This window comes from Dipodomys ordii, unplaced genomic scaffold (genome assembly GCF_000151885.1).
Source record: "Dipodomys ordii isolate 6190 unplaced genomic scaffold, Dord_2.0 Scaffold18, whole genome shotgun sequence".
NCBI lineage: Eukaryota > Metazoa > Chordata > Mammalia > Rodentia > Heteromyidae > Dipodomys > Dipodomys ordii.
Window position 1 is genome coordinate 7391191 of NW_012267234.1, and position 17085 is coordinate 7408275.

The following is a 17085-nucleotide window of genomic DNA, read 5'->3' on the forward strand; positions in this document are numbered from 1 at the left end:
TGAACACTGTGTGATCTGGCCCCTGGGACCTGCTCAATGAAGGCAAGTGAAGCAGTTTGCTGACCACCTCTTTCTCATAGGAAGCCAGTCATTCTGACCTCACTTGAGGCTCCTATCTTTCAGGACTCCCAATACTCCAAGGGACCCAAACCTCTCTCCCTTTCTTCTCTATGTGTCCAGCCCTTCTCTGCAAACCAGACCATTTCCAAAGTTAGATGGTCAAGTCAGGCCATGGGGTAGCCTCCTGGCAAAAGCAACAGGAAAGGAGAGGTGGGGAGGAGAGAATGAGAGGAGAAAGTTGAGGGAAGGATAAAGGTCAGCAGCAGCAGGCAGGTCTCACTTTCCGGATCAGGATAACCCACCCCCAATAGTCTGCAAAGCCCACACTGAGGCTGAGACCCCTACCCAACTCCTGCTTCTACCTCACTGGCTCACCCAGGGGAGTGTCCACCAGAATAGCATTGTAGAGCTCAGCAGGTGTCTGTGCGATGTTCACGGCCTCCATCTGCTCAAAGCTGCCTAGTGGGTGGCACTTGGGCACAAGCTCAGCGATGGAGCGCTGATGCAGTGTGCCTGTGATGAGCAGGATCACGTTGTCAATCATGTAGCTGTAGCTGTGGGAAGCAGAGAACAGCAAGGCAGCCCATTGAAGTAAGGGGCTTGGAAGGCCTGGCTAAGCACCACACCCTTGCCCCAACCCTACACGGTCCACCAGATCCTGAACAATATGGGCTGGTCATGGTTGCTGGAAGTTCTGCTGGTTCTATCTTTGGGTGCCTCCTTGCCCAAGTTCCTCTCAAGTTTCTAATCCCTACCCAGCACCAGATACAGAGGACAGACATGACCTCTCCCTTTGAGGTGATGGAAGAGTCATGTCTCACAAGTAACTGAGATATAGGTGACTCTTGAACAGTGTGAACAATGTTCTAACAGGACACAGAAACCATTGGCACATGCAAATGTGGCACACAGCCCAGCCCTAGGATAGGTGTGGTCAGCAGCTTGAGAGATAAAAGGACTGTGAGATGAAAGTGTGTTCTGGGAAGAGGGAACAGTGTGTGCAAAGGCCTGGAGGCACTGAGAGGCCAAATTTGAGGAATTGAGCAGAGTCAGGACTGACAAAGGAAAAGGAAAGGTGCAGCCACAGGCAGGGCAGTGTTGCCAACAGGGTGGTGCCTGGAGGCCGAGCTAGGCTGGACTAAGGATCCTGACTTCAGCTCAAGCACCAGTGATCAATGAGCAGAATATAGGCAGGGATATCATGGTCCAGGAGAGGGTCACTCTGGCTCATTGTGGTGACAGAGAAGAAAAGAAAAGCTGAATAGGGCGGAAGAAGCTTCTTTAGGCCAGTCATCCAGAGAGGATTTATGAAGGCATCCTCTGGAGCAAAGGCCTAGGTCAGGCAGAATGGCACAACCCTGCTCCAAAGAAGAGAAACCATCTTCTTCTTTAGGGCTGAGACCAGCACCAGGCCTTTTTCTAGGAGGATCTGAATGAGACACAGGAACTTGATAGCCTGGGCTCAGATCAGTCCTTGGCTAAGGCTCCCCTAGGCTATGCCCTGGAGGCCAGGTCTGGAGAGTCCATGGGCAGCAGAGGGGGCTGTGGAGCTGGGGAGGGTTGGACTACTCAGTTCAGATTTGATAAGAGACAAAACTCTACCTCCAACCAAAAGGCATAGCTATACAAACGAGCTGAGGCAGAGACTTCTGTGTAGTTATCTACGAGAGGATGAAGTGAACGAGAGAACAGCCTTGTTATAGTCCACTACAGTAGTCATAACTGTTCTCTAGCCTGTTACTAAAGATAACCTCAGAGAGCTGGATGAGACCTCAGGGAAATATCCTTGAAGGCCATGTTGGGCCATGGAAGGGTAAAAGCTAGAGTGGAGACTGCTGGTATGAGTTAGACCTGAACACAAGTCTCATCCTAGCTTCTTGAAGAGCTGACTTAGGCTCCTATCTTATGACAGTATTTTGAGGACCCAGTGCTGAAGATGTCTGAGGAGGGCTTTGGTAGGAAGTAGTTCCTAGTACCAAAGGACCAAATGGAACAAGGTGGTGGCTGGGGCCTCAGCTCGGAGGGCCATCCACTAGGGCATTCCCATAGGGGCCTCTAGGAAGGCAATAGGAGGAAGAGGCCTCAGCTCTTGTCCTGGCCTGACCCCTACTCCTCCTGCTTGCTGCACATTTCCTCAGCTCCCACCTGGCCCAGTGCCTTGTTACAACCTCTGTTCTCCTGGGCCTGGAGCCAGGCAAGCTGCCCTCTTCACCCCCAGTCTGGCTGGGTCAGCTACAGGATGTACATTGAGAAGAGGCAGGCGTTGTCCCCCACCCCCACCCCCAGCTGAGGTCCTCAGGCAGGGCCCATTTGCAGCTGCAAGCCAAAAGGCCCATATGGCCAACCTCTTGCCTCCAACCCCACAAAACTGGTAGAGTAGAGGAACTGTAGGGAGAGCCTGCCAGAACTTTGTCCCTTAGATTATGTCTTCTCTGCCCCCAAGGTCTTCTGCTTCTCATGTAAATCAGGACACACCCACTACTCTTCCACACTCAACTTGTGCTCCATTCAGCCTCCCTACACCCACTGCACTACTGGAGGTAACAGAAAAGATTCTGCCTCTAAGCCTGAGGATGCTCTGGTATGTTCACATCCTTCAAATAGAAAAAGGAGAACAGCACTTCATTGGATCCATGTTACCTGAGTGGTTTCATATTCACCAGCCTCGCTGTCAGAACAAATAAGGCTCCAGAGACAGCCAGCACAACATAAAAGGAGCTCTGCCCCCATAGTCACTGTCCATACACCTCTAGCCATGTCCATCTAGCTTTATCTTCTCAGAGGAGCTCCCTGCTCCCCCCACCCCAAGCCAGTTTCCTCTTCCTAAACCTCCTGCTTCTTACGTCTACAACTCAGGATATCTGTTTAGGGCAGGGTCAAGGCTGGGGGCTGAGCCCAAAGAGAGTACCTTGGCATTCTTGAGGGTCCTAGCCAAGGCTCAGAGGAAAGCTTTGTGGGGAGACACTGAGTCTAGCTTTGCTGCAGTTTCTCCAGTGATGTGGAAAAGACCACATGTGATTCACTTTTCAGCCCTGACAGCATGGAGGCCAGTGGTAGCCTCCCCACTCTACCCATCTCCCTTCAGCCTCTCCTGCTATAAGCTTTAGCTGAGCACAAGGGGTAATTCTGGATCAACTAAAGACCACTCCCGAATATGCCACTGAGCCCTTCCAAGACCTCCTGCTACCCAAGGCAGGTCAGCCTTTATCCTGTGCCAAGCCTAACACTTCCCTCCCTCTGGACTAACTACAAGGTTGCTACAGCAGAGGTCTCTGATTTTCCCCCCATCTGGTGAGGGTAAAAATCCTTTTCTGTGATATAGAAGGCAGGACAGGTCTTGCAGAGATGATATAGCCCAGCCATATTCTTTTATTCTAAGGCCGAGATCTTCAGCTGGCAGAGAAACCCTCCACTTCCTCTTCTTTCTCCTCCTCTTTGCCTGGCTTCAGCAGCTGCCTCCCTGCCCCCAGAGACCCACTCCACCATTTCTTCCTTCATTTGGCCTCAATAAAAGAGAATGAGGTTCCAGCTGGTCAGCATCTCCCTCCAGGGGAAGACAGCTGGGGAGTGGATGGCCGGCTGCTGGCCAGGCCAAAGAGGCCCTTGTAGAGTGGGGGTGGGGCAGTCTATAATCCGGTGCCCTGAGGCCTGTCTTGCACTGTGCCTCTAAAACAGTTTGAATCCCCAGAAGTCTCAGGCTAGAGTTTGGGAAGCTACTTCCTTCAAGAAGTCTTCAGAGTCCCTAGCCAACCCTTTGTCTTAAGGCATTGTGCCTTTTGGTGCCATCTGCTGGAGGGATGTGGTTTCTTAGCCCTTGGGGCTGGCTTACTGCAGGACAGGAGGCCATGTCTGGGTATACTGCAAGTCTGTCCACCCACAGCACCCACCAGATGCCCTCATGAACTACAAGTGACAGTACCTGTACTGGATTACATCTAGGTCTTGAAGATTCTTGTTCAGGGTTTGCAAGTAAACAAAAATATCCACTATAACCTCAGCCCACCACCTCAGAGGCCTGAGCCTCTGCAATAAAAGTGAGAAGCTCAAGGAAGAACCAGTAAGACTCTGGCCTGCTCTTCATTAACATCCTTCCTCTCCCATCTGGAATGTGGCTTAGTGGTAGAGTGCTTGCCTAGCATGGATGAAGCCCTGGTTTGGTTCCTCAGTACCACATAAACAGAAGAAGCTGGAAGTGGTGCTGTGGCTCAAGTGGTAGAACACTAGCCTTGAGCAAAAGCAGCTCAGGGAGAGTGTGTAGGCCATGAGTTCAAGCCCTAGGATTGGAAAAAAAAATCCTGCCCTTCCCCAGAGGTCTGGTTGTGTCCTTCCACCTGATCTGAGCCTTCTCGACCTTGAGGTGCTTTCTCTTCAACATGGTGCTCTTTCCTAGGCTGGGAAGAATGGGGTTAACGCTGTCTCTCATTCCAGACAGAGGCCACACCTAGCCCAGAACCCAGAAGCCCAACAAGTTGAGTGTCTCATTCTGTAGCACACCTACCTTGTTGTAGACAGTGAGGGCAGAAGGTCAAGATTTGAGGCTCAGGAAACTATGAATGCCCCTTTGTGGCCAACCAGGGGCCCAAAGTGGGAGACATACTAGACAGAATGCAGTGTAGGCAGGACCTCAGGGCACCAATTGGTGATAGTGGAAGCCATTACACAGTAGGAATATGGGACCTTGGCTCCCCAAGATGGGTCCATTTCCCCATACTCAGGCTATGCCAATGGGCACCTATGCTACAAGTAGGTTATGTATACTGAATAAGGCCCCTAGCAGAATAAGGCCTCTATTTTGTCCTCATCCAACTAAGACCAAGTTCTCTTTGCCTACAAGCAACTCTCCTAGCTTCTCTTCCAGAGCTGACTTTCCTGTAGGAGAATATCATGAAACTACCCGGATCAAAGTCTCCTGCAAGGAAAACCAAAAAGCAATAGAGGCTCTACCCCAAGTCACACAGCAAGCTAATGGTTGGTCCAGATAGGAGCCCTTGATACAGCAACATTGACATATCAATACTATGAAATTATGCTGGTCAGGCACTGGTAGTTCATGCCTGTAATCCTAACTACTCAGGAGACTGAGATCTGAATATGACAGTTCAAAGTCCTGAGTCCAAGTCCCAGTCCAGGCATAGATGAGAGAAAGAAAAAGAGGAGAAACAAGAGAGAGAATACGAGAGAGAATGAGAGAAAGAGACAGAGACATAGAGAGACAGAGAAAGAGAGAGAGATCAATCTGGTTCATCTCAAGATCACATGCTGACAGTCTAATTTAAAGTACTTATCTCATTCAGTCTATCCTACACTACATAGTGGCCTCTACTGAGACTACTCTCTCCTGTTCTCTCAAGCAATCATCTGACCCCCTGGAGTTCTTTCAATACTGAGAAGCCCTCTGTGACACTCATTCCCAATTTCTAAAGCTGCTTGTAGGCCTCTCCAGCACCACTGCACTATCCCCCATGTCCATCCATCTCCCTCCTAGTACTAAATCTGGCCCAGAGTGAGTGTTGGATGCAGACTGGGGATCTATAAAAGCACAGGATGCTCTCTCTCACACAGAAGGGCAGGGTGTCTTGACCAGTTTCTGCTTGCATCCTTTCAATGTCAGGAAACTCATTACTTCCTGCAAAAGCCTGTTCCAGTCATCAAAGGGAAGCTCTGAAGGCAAAAGCTGTCTGAAAGATGGAGCTCACTGACCTCTGTGGTGTTCCTAACTTCTGCCTCAGCTGTAGCAGCTTTGTTTGTGAGTAGCCATGTTCTCAATGAAACCAGTCATGAGTCTGAGTGTGGGGTGACACTTGGCACAAGCTCTGAAGGGAAGACTTTACCCCTTCTGTAACACTCCTCATACCTGGAATGGTTTTTCTGGGGCAATGGAGAAAGAAAAGCAGCCAGAGGTAGAGACGTGAGAGGAGGATGCTACATAGTGGCCAAGCCTAGAGACCTTGTTCACATGAAGGCCATGAGTGACACGTGATTGAGTGATAGGACTGTCAGAAACTGACTAGAGGCTTGAGCAAAGGGGGAGATGAAAGAACACAGGAAATGTAAAAGTTTAGACCACATAAAATATTTATTTGTTGTTATTGTTGCTTTGTTTGTTTTCTGCCAGTACTGGGGCTTGAACTCAGTTCTTGCGCAATGTCCCTGAGCTTCTTTTGCTCAAGACTAGCACTCTACCACTTGAGCCATAGCGTACCACTTCTGGCTTTTCCTGATTATGTGGTACTGAGGAATCAAACCCAGGGCTTCATGCATGGTAGGCAAGCACTCTATCACTAAGCCACCTTCCCAGCCCCAAGAAGGTTTTTAAGGTGTGCTTAATGGTGTTAGAGATTCCAACAGGAGTAAAGGGGAATAGCTACTCAGGGTCCAGGAGTAGGATGAGCATGTTCACAACACTGGATCTCAGAGTAAGGAGAGTAAATCTTCCTCTGAAACAGTGCTAGGGATGTGGAGTCCAGATGCAGTCCTGGGAAGTATACTGGCTTCTATTGTCTTAGTAGAAGAAGAAGTGGGCCATTTGCCCAGAGAGGAGGAGGCAGAGGGCAGGAGAGGGATGATATTTAAGATGGAGGTGGTCTTCCCAGCCTTGGTAGGGATGGCTATAGGATGCTGAGTAGGGGCAGTAAGAGGCAGCCACAAGCTAAAGCTACCTGAGTGGGTGAGCATGCATGTCTGGCAGCAAGAATGATCATCTTCCTCCAATCACTGAGTTCTCTAGCCTTGCTCTCAGCAGTGGACAAGGGGGGAGGGTAGCTCTAGGCTGGAGGCTCTGGGATTCCTCCAGGGCTGGGGGGCTGCCAGCCGGGCGGGACTACGAGTTGGGCAGCCAAGAGAACTGCGGATGTTGGCAGAAGAGAGCTGGAATGATGGACCAGGGAACCTCAGCTGGGGAGGGCGGGAAATGAAGACAGAAAGGGTAACAGGGGAGGAAGCAAGGCTCAGTGTCCTGCTGAGTCTGGAACCCGTGTCCTACAAGGGGCTGAGAGTGGGCTGGAGACTCAGAAGGCTGTGGGCAGAGAAAGGATGCCTGACTCAGCCATTTTAGAGGTGGAGCAATTCCAGGTGGTGACATGGTTTTGGGCAGCCCTCAGTGTGTGTGAGGGGGTGGGAGAGTTGAAATGGAGAGCAAAAGAGCAGGTCACTGGAGATGATGGGGTCAGGGAAGGAGCAGCCACAGGCTCAGACTGGCTGACACGTGGCTGCTGAGCTCTTCCCAAGTGAGGGCGCAGGAGTGAGTAGATGGGAATGCTGTAAACCACAATCACCCATGAATGGAAAGGGAGGGGAAGTGGTGGATTCAGACAGCTTGCCACAGGATAGCACTTGGCTGCTTTAAGCACACTTGATGCTTGTAGCCAACCTCCAGCAAAGAGCTGGCGGCTGCTCTGTCTCAGTCATGCTCAGAGCTCACTCTAGTTTCATGGTCTGGCAGGAAGCACCAAGTCAAGTCAGGAGCTATATGCACAGTCAGGTGGGCAAGTGGGTAGGAAAATGGATAACATCCACCCTCTGACCACTGGCACAGACAGAGTTATGCTTCCTCTGGCCACCCTAGCTGGCATGATCAGAATATTCACCAGGAAACTGAAGGAGCCTTGTACAAATAAGCTGAAGGTGAGGCTGGGATCTGACAATAAATACACTGCTTCCTTGTATGTCCTGGGCTCTGACCTTGGGGCAGGGAACACACAGGCCCAGGCCAGAGTTCAGGTGACAAATGGCATGGTGCAGCGTTCCCCTATCCTTCCATGAAGCAGCACATAATATACCCCCCCACCTCTGGCATCCTGCCCCAGTAGGTCTATACTGGCATACTTTGACAGGGGCCAACAGTGTGAATATAAGATGGTCTAGGACAGCAGAGAGGGCCCCAGGGAAGGAAGATTGTGGCCAGGAGAGGGTCTGCTCTCAGTTTGGGCAGGTTTCTGAAATTTTCAGGTGTTCCAGTCTATGATCCTTGTCCGAGGATGAAGCCCTATGGCTAAATACCACATCTGAGCATGTGGATACTGTCAAGTGGCTGTTCCCTGCTGGTGATGAAAATCAGGCCAGATGACAGGCATAACCCTATCCCTCCAAGGACAGGTACGGTAATATTCCTGGTCCCAAGGAAAAGGAGCACTATAATTATGGAAGAAACTAGACAATATCTAGAAGAGTGGAGGAAAACACATCCCCTACAATTATATTTACTCACATGCCACCAATACAGAGAAAATCCATAGAGGCTGGCCACTGATCATGCCTCTGTGGACTATGTGCATGAGGTGGCAACCCGGGCTAAGCTGTTCTTATTCACCAAGTATTGGTTGATGGCTCCTGAACTATCCCTGCAGAGGGAACTTCTCTACCTCCCTGGGTCCATAAACTCACAGTCCTGATCCAAGTGCCCCGCCTACCCTGCTGGTCCCAGGGTCCTCTTATCTGTTCAGCTTCTCTAGCAGAAGACCCCTACCCAAGGGTCATAACAGAGAAGCTGGTATAGTCAAGAGTCACAAACATGGGCGAAGGGGGGGGGTACCCAAATTCTTGGGAAAGGTGGCAAGGTATTCAACCTCTCACCAACCTATACATCTACCTAACTTTCCTGAAAACTAAGCCAATGTCAGAGAAGGAAGAGAATGGGCCTCAGGCCATCCAAAAAATCAGAGTCTTCATGACCCTTGGCCCAGCAAGGGATATAGGACCTGGTAATGGTTCAGTGTGGGTGCTACAGAGTAAGTAAAAAGGAGCTGCCATCTTCTTTTGTCTCCCTACTCTAATCTCTGAAACATTATAGGCACAGAGAAAGAGGCTGGTGACCCTACTCTACAAGTTGTGAACCTGAAAGTCTAGTTACGTAGCTGAATAGGACTCTGATGATGTTGCTTAATGACCTTACAGCCCTATTCTTACTCTGTTGGCCTAACTAACCTTACTCTGTCAGCTGTCAAGTCTCTCAGCTGACAGAGGCACATGATGAGGCTACCTTCTGTAAATATTATCTACTCTACCCAATGCTATTGGATACTTACGTAATGAAGTCCAGGAAGCTGGCAAGTGGCTCATAGGCATGGTTCCTCATGTGGCGGAACTCTACCACCATCTTCTCCTTGAGCCGGTCATCAATGACTGACACTGTCAGAGGTGATGCCTCATTAGCCAAGAAGTTGCCATAGTCAGTACTCTGCAGGTGTAGCTTCAAGTCTGAAATTCAAAAACAGAGGATGAGAGCTAGCTTTGCTGAGCCTCCCCCAGTGCCCCCAAGTCCCCATTCTCACCCAACTCTGGGCCCTCCTATTTCCATCTTCCTTTTAGCTCTGGGCATAATACAAGCAGCCAGGCTAAGGACCTGGAAATACCCCAAACTATAAGACCACAAGCCACCACAAGATGAGAAGGTTGAGATGACTCAACCCAAGCAGCCATTTACAACCCACAGCCTCTGGAGTCCTAACCTAGAGCAAAACAACATAGGCCCTACTCTCCAGGGTGTCAGGGTTGAAGGGGCAGGCTACAAATACATGAAAGATATAAAGAGAGGAGATGCCCAAAGCTGTGCGAATAGAGAAATGGGCACCAAAATAGGCCTTAGCAGGGATGAAGACCATGCTAAGTTGGGCCACAGCAAAAGGCTGAAGGAAGTATGAAGGTAATAGTCAGCAGGACAGTGAGTAAGAAGAGGCCTCAGGCAAATGAGTAATGTAAGAAGGGAATGGGGCTGAAAGGAAAGGGTTCCCTAAGCAGTAGCTGAAGACAGAAAGGCGAATCAGGATTCTTCTGAGCCTTTAGAAACAAGAGTGAGGAAAAAGATATGAAAGAAAGACTAGGACAAGAGACTTGGAAGACAGGACAAGTAGGATAGTACAATGTAGAAATTTCCCAGTTTCTGTCCTTTATTCTTTCCCTCAGCCTACTTTCCATATAACTGCCACAGTGATCTTTTTAAAACAAAAAGTAAGCATGTATTTATCTGCCTCAAACTCTCTCAAGCTCCTAGTTCACTCAAAGTGAGAGTCTCTGCTAGAATGGGGCCCTTATTGGTTGCTGCTTCTTACCTCTCTCATCTCCATCACAGCCTTTCAGAGCCTTTCCCTGCTCCTTAGCCAGGAAAGAGATTGCTGATTCATCCCGTCCTTCAGATATCTCCCCGTTCTCCCTCCTGAGGCCTCTCTTGTTCACCTGTGTTGTTTTTCATTCGAGCCCTTATCCCACTTGATATAGGATATATAAGCTCCATGAGAATAGGGATTTGGCAGTCACTGTGGTGCTATAGAGGCTAGAACGGAGCATGTGTACATATTTCAATAAACTGCTGTAGAATAGAAGAAAAATGGGAGAGAGAGTGGGCAAACTGGCAGGAGAGTTACTCCTGGACTTTGATAGGGAAAACACTATAACAAATTATGGCAGTACCAAGGACAGTGACAAAGAACAGGAGGATAGAGATCCAAGGCCTCTCTAGGTATCCTTGAGGCCAGAGGACTGTACAATTCTGGTTGCACAGGCTTTAAGGACCCATATAATGCTCCTTCTACTATACTTCAAAAGAGAAATGACCCTCATCTACAGTGAGGTGTGATAAAGGAGATGGAAGAGTATGCAGGAGAGGGCATAAAAGGAGGGTATATAATGCTAGAGGGAATGTCTTTCATCTGTGAGGCTAGGGGCTGGTGGCCAGCAGCACTCATGTCTCTGTGGCTCCCAAGCACTCAGAGTAGACTTTTAGCTTCCTGTTTTTCCTGCTCTACTATTGCATGTCTACTTTTCTGCCATAACCACCCAAAAGAGGATAAAAGAGAAGACACAGTGGGTAAGTGAACCATCAGGCCAAATCTGTCCCATGGACATTGCTGATCTTGCTGTGTTTTTGCTTTGGATATGTGTATGCCCTCCTACTTTGCCCCAGGCTATCTACAATGAGCCCTTCTGAGTTCTTCTTCCCTATCTTCATTATTCTGACCAAACCTAGCTACTCTTACAGTAAGACAGTGCTCTGCTCAGTAATAGTTGCACTATTGCAGTATTTGGTTATTTGGTTGGTTTTTCCAGAAAAAAAATCTTATCTAAACTGTGTGGGCTGTTAAATTGAAAAAAAAATCTTATCAATAATTAAAGGTTACTACCTTTACTTAGTAGTATATTACCTGCATCTCTACCTCTAGAAATGGGCTTCATATGCTAGAGCTTTTTTTTGTGGGTGTGCCAGTACTCAGGGCTTTAAACTCTTGCTCCAACTTTTCACTCAGGGCTGGCACTCTACCACCTGAAGCAAACCTTTCATCTGGCATTTGGCATTTTCCTGGTTAATTGGAGACAGATTCTCTCATACTTTTTTGCTGGGACTGGCTTCAAATTAATTCTCCAGATCTCAGTCTCTTGAGTGATTAGGATTATAGACGTGAGCAACTGACACCAGGCCATATGTTAGATTTCTAGTATCTTTAAGCAAATGCAGAAGTCTTACATAAAAGGCTCTGGGGTTGAAACATTGAAACATTGTTAATGACTCTAAAATTATTTTATGGGTATGATACAAATAGTAAGAATATGATTTATTCCCCCTTAACAGTACTGAAATTAAGCATACTTCTCAAGTCATGTTCATGCCCTGATTTTATATACTTGCATCTATCAATAAATATTTTGATAAATTGAAAAAGAATGGGCAGATGGTTCTGGTTCAGGCAAGGCAAGCGCCAAGCCCCCACTAGGAGAAGCTTCAGAGCAGACAGCAGCTGGGAGCCAGAGCTGGTTCAAGCCATCTGCCAAGATGAACCTGTCCATTTGTTCATGGAGTCCCTGCAGCCAGTCTACAGCCCTTCTCAGGCCAAGAGACTTCCTTTTCAGCACATAGCCTGGGCCTAGAGGCCAATCAGATGCACAAAGAGAGCTTTAGGGCAAAACCCAGCCCCTCCTGCTAGCAATCCCACTAGTTCTTGGGAAAGCAAATCTGGCCCTAGATTGGCTTCCTGATCCCTCCTATGCAAAGTACTGGAAAGCCAGTCCTCCCCAGGCATCAGTACACACCCTGCCCCTCTGAGCCCTGGCACATGCTGCTGGGAGGCTTCCCCAGGCAATCTGTCACCTCCCACTGGGGATCCTCATGAGCTTTCCAGCAGTATGAAACTTCCTCTGCTCCAACCTCCGCCTTTGCTCTGCATGGCTTCTCTCCCTGGCTAACTCAGCAACTTTTCCACTGCCAAGCACCTTTCTCCTCTCGGGCTCCCAATGAGTCTCCATCCAATATCTGGCACTAGTCAGGTGAGAATCCTAACCTCAGATCCACTGTAACTAGAAACACAGTTTCCATGCAATGGACTCAGCCCCATGCCAGGAGCAACCTTTGTGCTAGACGTTCTGGCCATGGCTACTTCTCAGACTTAACAATAAGAAATCAGATGAGCCGGGTGCTGGTGGCTCACACCTGTAATCTTAGCTACTCAGGAGGCTGAGATCTAAGAATCACGGTTCAAACCCCATCTGGGCAGGAAAGTCTGTGAGACTCTTATCTAAAATTAACCACCAGAAAACTGGAAAATGATGTGATGGCTCAAAGTAGTAGGGTGCTAGCTTTGAGCAAAGAGTTCAGGGACAGCATCCAGGCCAAGTTCAAGCCCCATGACAAAAAAAAAAAAAAAATCAGATAAAACCAGAATCCTGTCCAGAATCCCACAGTTCAGGTGTAGAAAGGCCAGGCTATGGTACAGGTCTGGTAGACTATTTTGGTCCCCAGCCCTAGTTTCATTCTCTCTCCACACCTCCTTCCCAAACCCTTAGCTAGGACAGGTCTTTCAGGTATAGACTGTTCAGATAGTCTTTAGTTCTAGAAAAGCCTATGGATGGCAAAGGAACTACCCATGCAGGCTACCTGGACTGTACTGCCCACCTGCATGTCTAGTTGTGGGCCTGAACTGTCATAACTCAACAACAAGTCCCTCTTGCATCACTGGAGCAGTAGCCATTCCTAGAGAAGCTAGGAATATGTGGTTCTGCTTGAGTGGTGGCAAAGCCAGGATGCTCTCCTTTGATGCCCCCCCACCCCACCCCCAGAGCCTAGCTTGGGCCTCAGAGCAAACACTCCTGTGCTTTGGCTGCTGCATTCTGCTGACATTGCATCTAGAGAAGCCGCGACTCTCAGCACTGCTGGAATGCAGGCGGCTGGGTGGTTTCGCCTGGCGTTTGTCAGATCAGAGCAAACCCAGGAGACTCTACTGAGAATCCTGCTCAAGGCCAGAGGAGTCTTCCTTACCAGGAAACTCATTTTTAAAAGCCCCCAGGGATGATGTCAAAGGGCCGTTCCAGACCACTTTCCCTGGCCAAACCCCACATCTCCCTGAGACCCAGGGAAAGGGACAGCCTGCCAGCCAAGAAGGCGACTTGGAGGGAGGCAGGCAGGCTGATCTCTCAGCTCGCCCACGAGGGGACCACACAGGGCTTCTAAACCAGCTCTGACCCTGCTGGAGAAACCTGGCACCCAGACCCAGTGGCTGGCAGCCCTAAGCCCTTCAGACAGGCCTGGCCAGGATGAGGACACATGGGTTAGGACGCCCTCTCCTCAACTTCCTGCTCTGTCCAAGGGAAGCAGAGGAGGTGATGTGACTGGGGGTGGAATCCAGGCACAGGACGATAGGCCTGGAACTTGTAGAGAGCTTCGTGGGAGACCTGGCCACCCAGCCCTGACCCAACCCCTGAGGGCACCCAAGGACGGCAGGAGCTCTGGGAAGGCAAGGGATAGTTCTGCTCTGGGCTCTGGACTCTGCATCCTGACAGCCTTGATGAAGGCCCCTGAGAGGCCCAGACATGCCCCGGCTGAGGCTTGAGTAGTGTTCTGATTAGAGAAGACTCAGGGGACAGCTCTGGTCTACCCACAAACCCAGCTGTCTACCCCAAATCCTCCTATCAGTGGCCTGGCACCAGGAATGTCTGGCCAGTTTGAGAGCTCTCATAACAAAAGACTTCCTCAGAGGCCAATTTCTCATGTTCAAGAAGATGCTATTGCTATCACAAAGTTCTTTCTGCAGTCTGACCTAAGCCTACCTCAGACAAAGCATACCAACTCCATCTCATGTTCCCAGCTTCCACCTAGGGACTTGAACATGTTTGACAGCACCTGTTCTCAAAGCCATTTCAGACCTGTGTCTACTGAGCTCTTGTCTCAGATGTGCAGGTTACTCTCCCTTAGCTGTATCGCTGGACACAATGCAGGCCTCCTGCCGCATACTTCAGCTGCCTGTTCCCAAGTCCATTCTCTCAGGAATGAAGTGATCCAACTGCAACATGTCACTGTCGCCTTTACTCTACAATCCCAGTGGCCCTTGAGCTACAGCTCTGCCTCCTCCCACAAACTCCATCATGCCCTCCTCCCACAAGCCATCAGCCCTGAGTTCACAGGCCAACTTGGAAAAAAGCCTTTCAGGTACAGGAAGCAGGGTATATCCTCGCACCTAACTAGAAAAGGCCAGCCTGGAAAATGAGAGCCCTTGTCACCCCTCTTCCACAGGGCAGCCCAATCTACCCTGCGGTTGCCTGTGTCAAAGACCAACTTCCCTGGCTCCCACAAGGTCCAGCTGAGCTCTCTGAAGGCACTTGGGAAGGCTACATCCCAATATCCACCTTGCATGGCTATTTCTTTCAGGGCTTGTCAGTCTGAACCAGACTGAAACTGGCTTCTACCTGTCCCCATCATCCTTGTCTACCCCTAATCAATGGTCTCCTTGGGCTAAGACCCCTCAGCAGCAAAGCCCAGATGCCACCAAATGATTCTTGGTTCCTGATCAGTATCAGGGCATGAAGACTCCCAGCCTAACCAATGCTCTGTTCTGTGAGGACAAAGTATGGGCTTGGCAGCTAGCTCTACTCAGGCCCAGAAAAGTGGAACTAGGCAGCCATGTCCCCACCTACTTCCAGAAAGCTTTCCTTGATCCCACCAATTTGAAGGGTCTCCTTTTCGTCTGGTAGGTAGTATACAGCCTTTCTAGCTCCTTGCCCCCTGCAGCTCCTCCCCAAGGACCTAAGGAAGCAGAAGGAAGGTTCCTAGTCCATGCCAAGGTTGGTTCCAACATGCCTCAGGGTTCACCAGGCATGAAGACAACCTCTGGCCCAGCATATTAGCCAGGGTGGCTCCTACTCACCCCTAGTTTCATGGCCTATGACAGGGTCCTACTGGCCAGCTGGCCACAGCAGAGTGTGAGAGGACAGTGTGTTCCCAGACTTTACTTCTGCTTTTCCAGAGGTTTACTCAATGACATTCTCCCGGGGAGCTCAGGGGTTTTCAGGAATTGTAGCCCACTGAATAAAACCAGATGTGAGAACATGCTCCCTCAAGCCTAGTGTGCCCACTCTGCCATTCCCTACAAGGGTGGCAAGGCTTAGGACCTGTTCTATTATCCCCCTCCCCAGGCCCAAATGTGGGGTCTTTGAAGAACTAGGGTTCTACTTTGGATACTATATAGGGGCTCAAAGAAGGAAAACTCAGGTAGACAAATAGAAAAACCACTAGATTGGCGACCCAAATGGATCCTGTGCCACCCTGCTCCTTCTAGATAAATGTGTTGTGCCTAAGCCTCCTTCCTGGGTTTGGGAACCAGGGAGAAGAGACCTCTTCTTCACATCAGTTCCAAAGCAGATGTGTGCACCGGCTGGCTGGATCTGCAGAGTCAGAGAGCCACATCTGGAATTCACAGTGTGGGAGCCTCAGCATGGGAACTATTAACCCTGAGTTTACCCAGGGCCTGTAGGACAGATTGTGAATCCTCTTCAGCCTCAGAGCCACTGATAGGGCCTATCATAGGCTCCCTGAAAACGCCATGTAATACCAACTGACCAATCAATAATGTAGTCCAACTTTTTTCAAATGCTAGCTTACCCCTCTTCTCACATACCACATGATCTCCACCTGAGCCTGGCCTCACCACCATTAAATGGGGTGTTTAGAGTACCTTTGTATGGCCAGTACAAGTATACCATCCTCTATCAGCTGGTCCATGCCACAACTTCAGTCCACTCTTTTTTTTGTTGGCCATGAGTCTTGAACTCTGGGCCTGGGTGCTGTCCCTCAGCTCTTCAGCTCAAGGCTAGTGCTCTACCACTTGAGCCACAGTGCCTGAGATAAGAGTTTCATGGACTTTCCTGCCCATGCTGGCTTTGAACCATGATCCTCAGATCTCAGCTTCCTGAACAGCTAGGATTATAGGCGTGAGCCACCGGCGCCTGGCTTTTCCAGTCCACTCTTAAGACTCTTTTGTTAATTCACTCTTTAGGCAGAAGAGAGGAGAGAAAACCTTTATTTTTTTTGTGATACTGGGGTCTGAACTAGGAGCCATGCACGTGCTAGGCAAGCACTCTACAACTTGAGCCATACCTCTAGCCCTTATTGTTTTGGGAAACACTTTCACTATGTAAGTCAAGGTAGCCTAGAGCTTGTACCCTTCCTGCCTCGGCCTCACAAGCGCTAGGGTTACAGTGTAAGAATGTAGGTTCAAATGCTGTCCACAGAGAAACGTATAGAATGTCTCTGGACCCAGGCTCCTGACTGGTCCCCTGGGTCTTGTATTGTCAGCCCCTCAGGAAAACTGCAAAGAACTGAGGCTCTGGTATACAGAGAACCTGAATACAACATCTCTCTCTTCTGGCAGACAGAACTCCAACCAGAACTTCCTGACCATTACCCTCAGCCTAGCGATCTATGGTTCTCTATGCTAAGCTGTTGCTCAGTCTGCCCTCAACAGCTTGACAAAATGCTCCTTTCCCTCCTTTCCATGGTCTGTCCCAATCCTTCCCCTAGAGCTCTAGCATGCCCTCTGCTTTGTCATTGTCTGTAGAAGGACCCATGCAAACTCACAGGCCTCAATCTGTTATATCCTGGGAAAGGAAGAATAGAGTTGGCTCCAAGATCCAGGATCCTGGGCTGGGAAGGTGGCTCAGTGGTAGTGCTTGCCTTGCATGCATGAGGCCCTGGGTTCAATTCCTCAGCACCACATAAGCAGAAAAAGTTGGAAGTGGCGCTATGGCTCAAGTGGCAGAGCACTAGCCTTG

At 49.5% G+C, this 17085-nt stretch overlaps 1 protein-coding gene across 1 annotated transcript in view; it reads right to left on the reverse strand.

Annotated features, from left to right (window-relative positions):
- Positions 1 to 17085, reverse strand: part of Atp6v0d1 (ATPase, H+ transporting, lysosomal 38kDa, V0 subunit d1) — a 41723-nt gene that overhangs the window by 5736 nt on the left and 18902 nt on the right. Inside the window, exons 2-3 of the mRNA XM_013013000.1 lie at positions 9084 to 9255; positions 436 to 614 (exon numbers count right to left, since the gene is read on the reverse strand). Coding sequence (XP_012868454.1) covers positions 436 to 614; positions 9084 to 9255 — 351 coding nt within the window. The remainder of the gene's footprint in view (positions 1 to 435; positions 615 to 9083; positions 9256 to 17085) is intronic.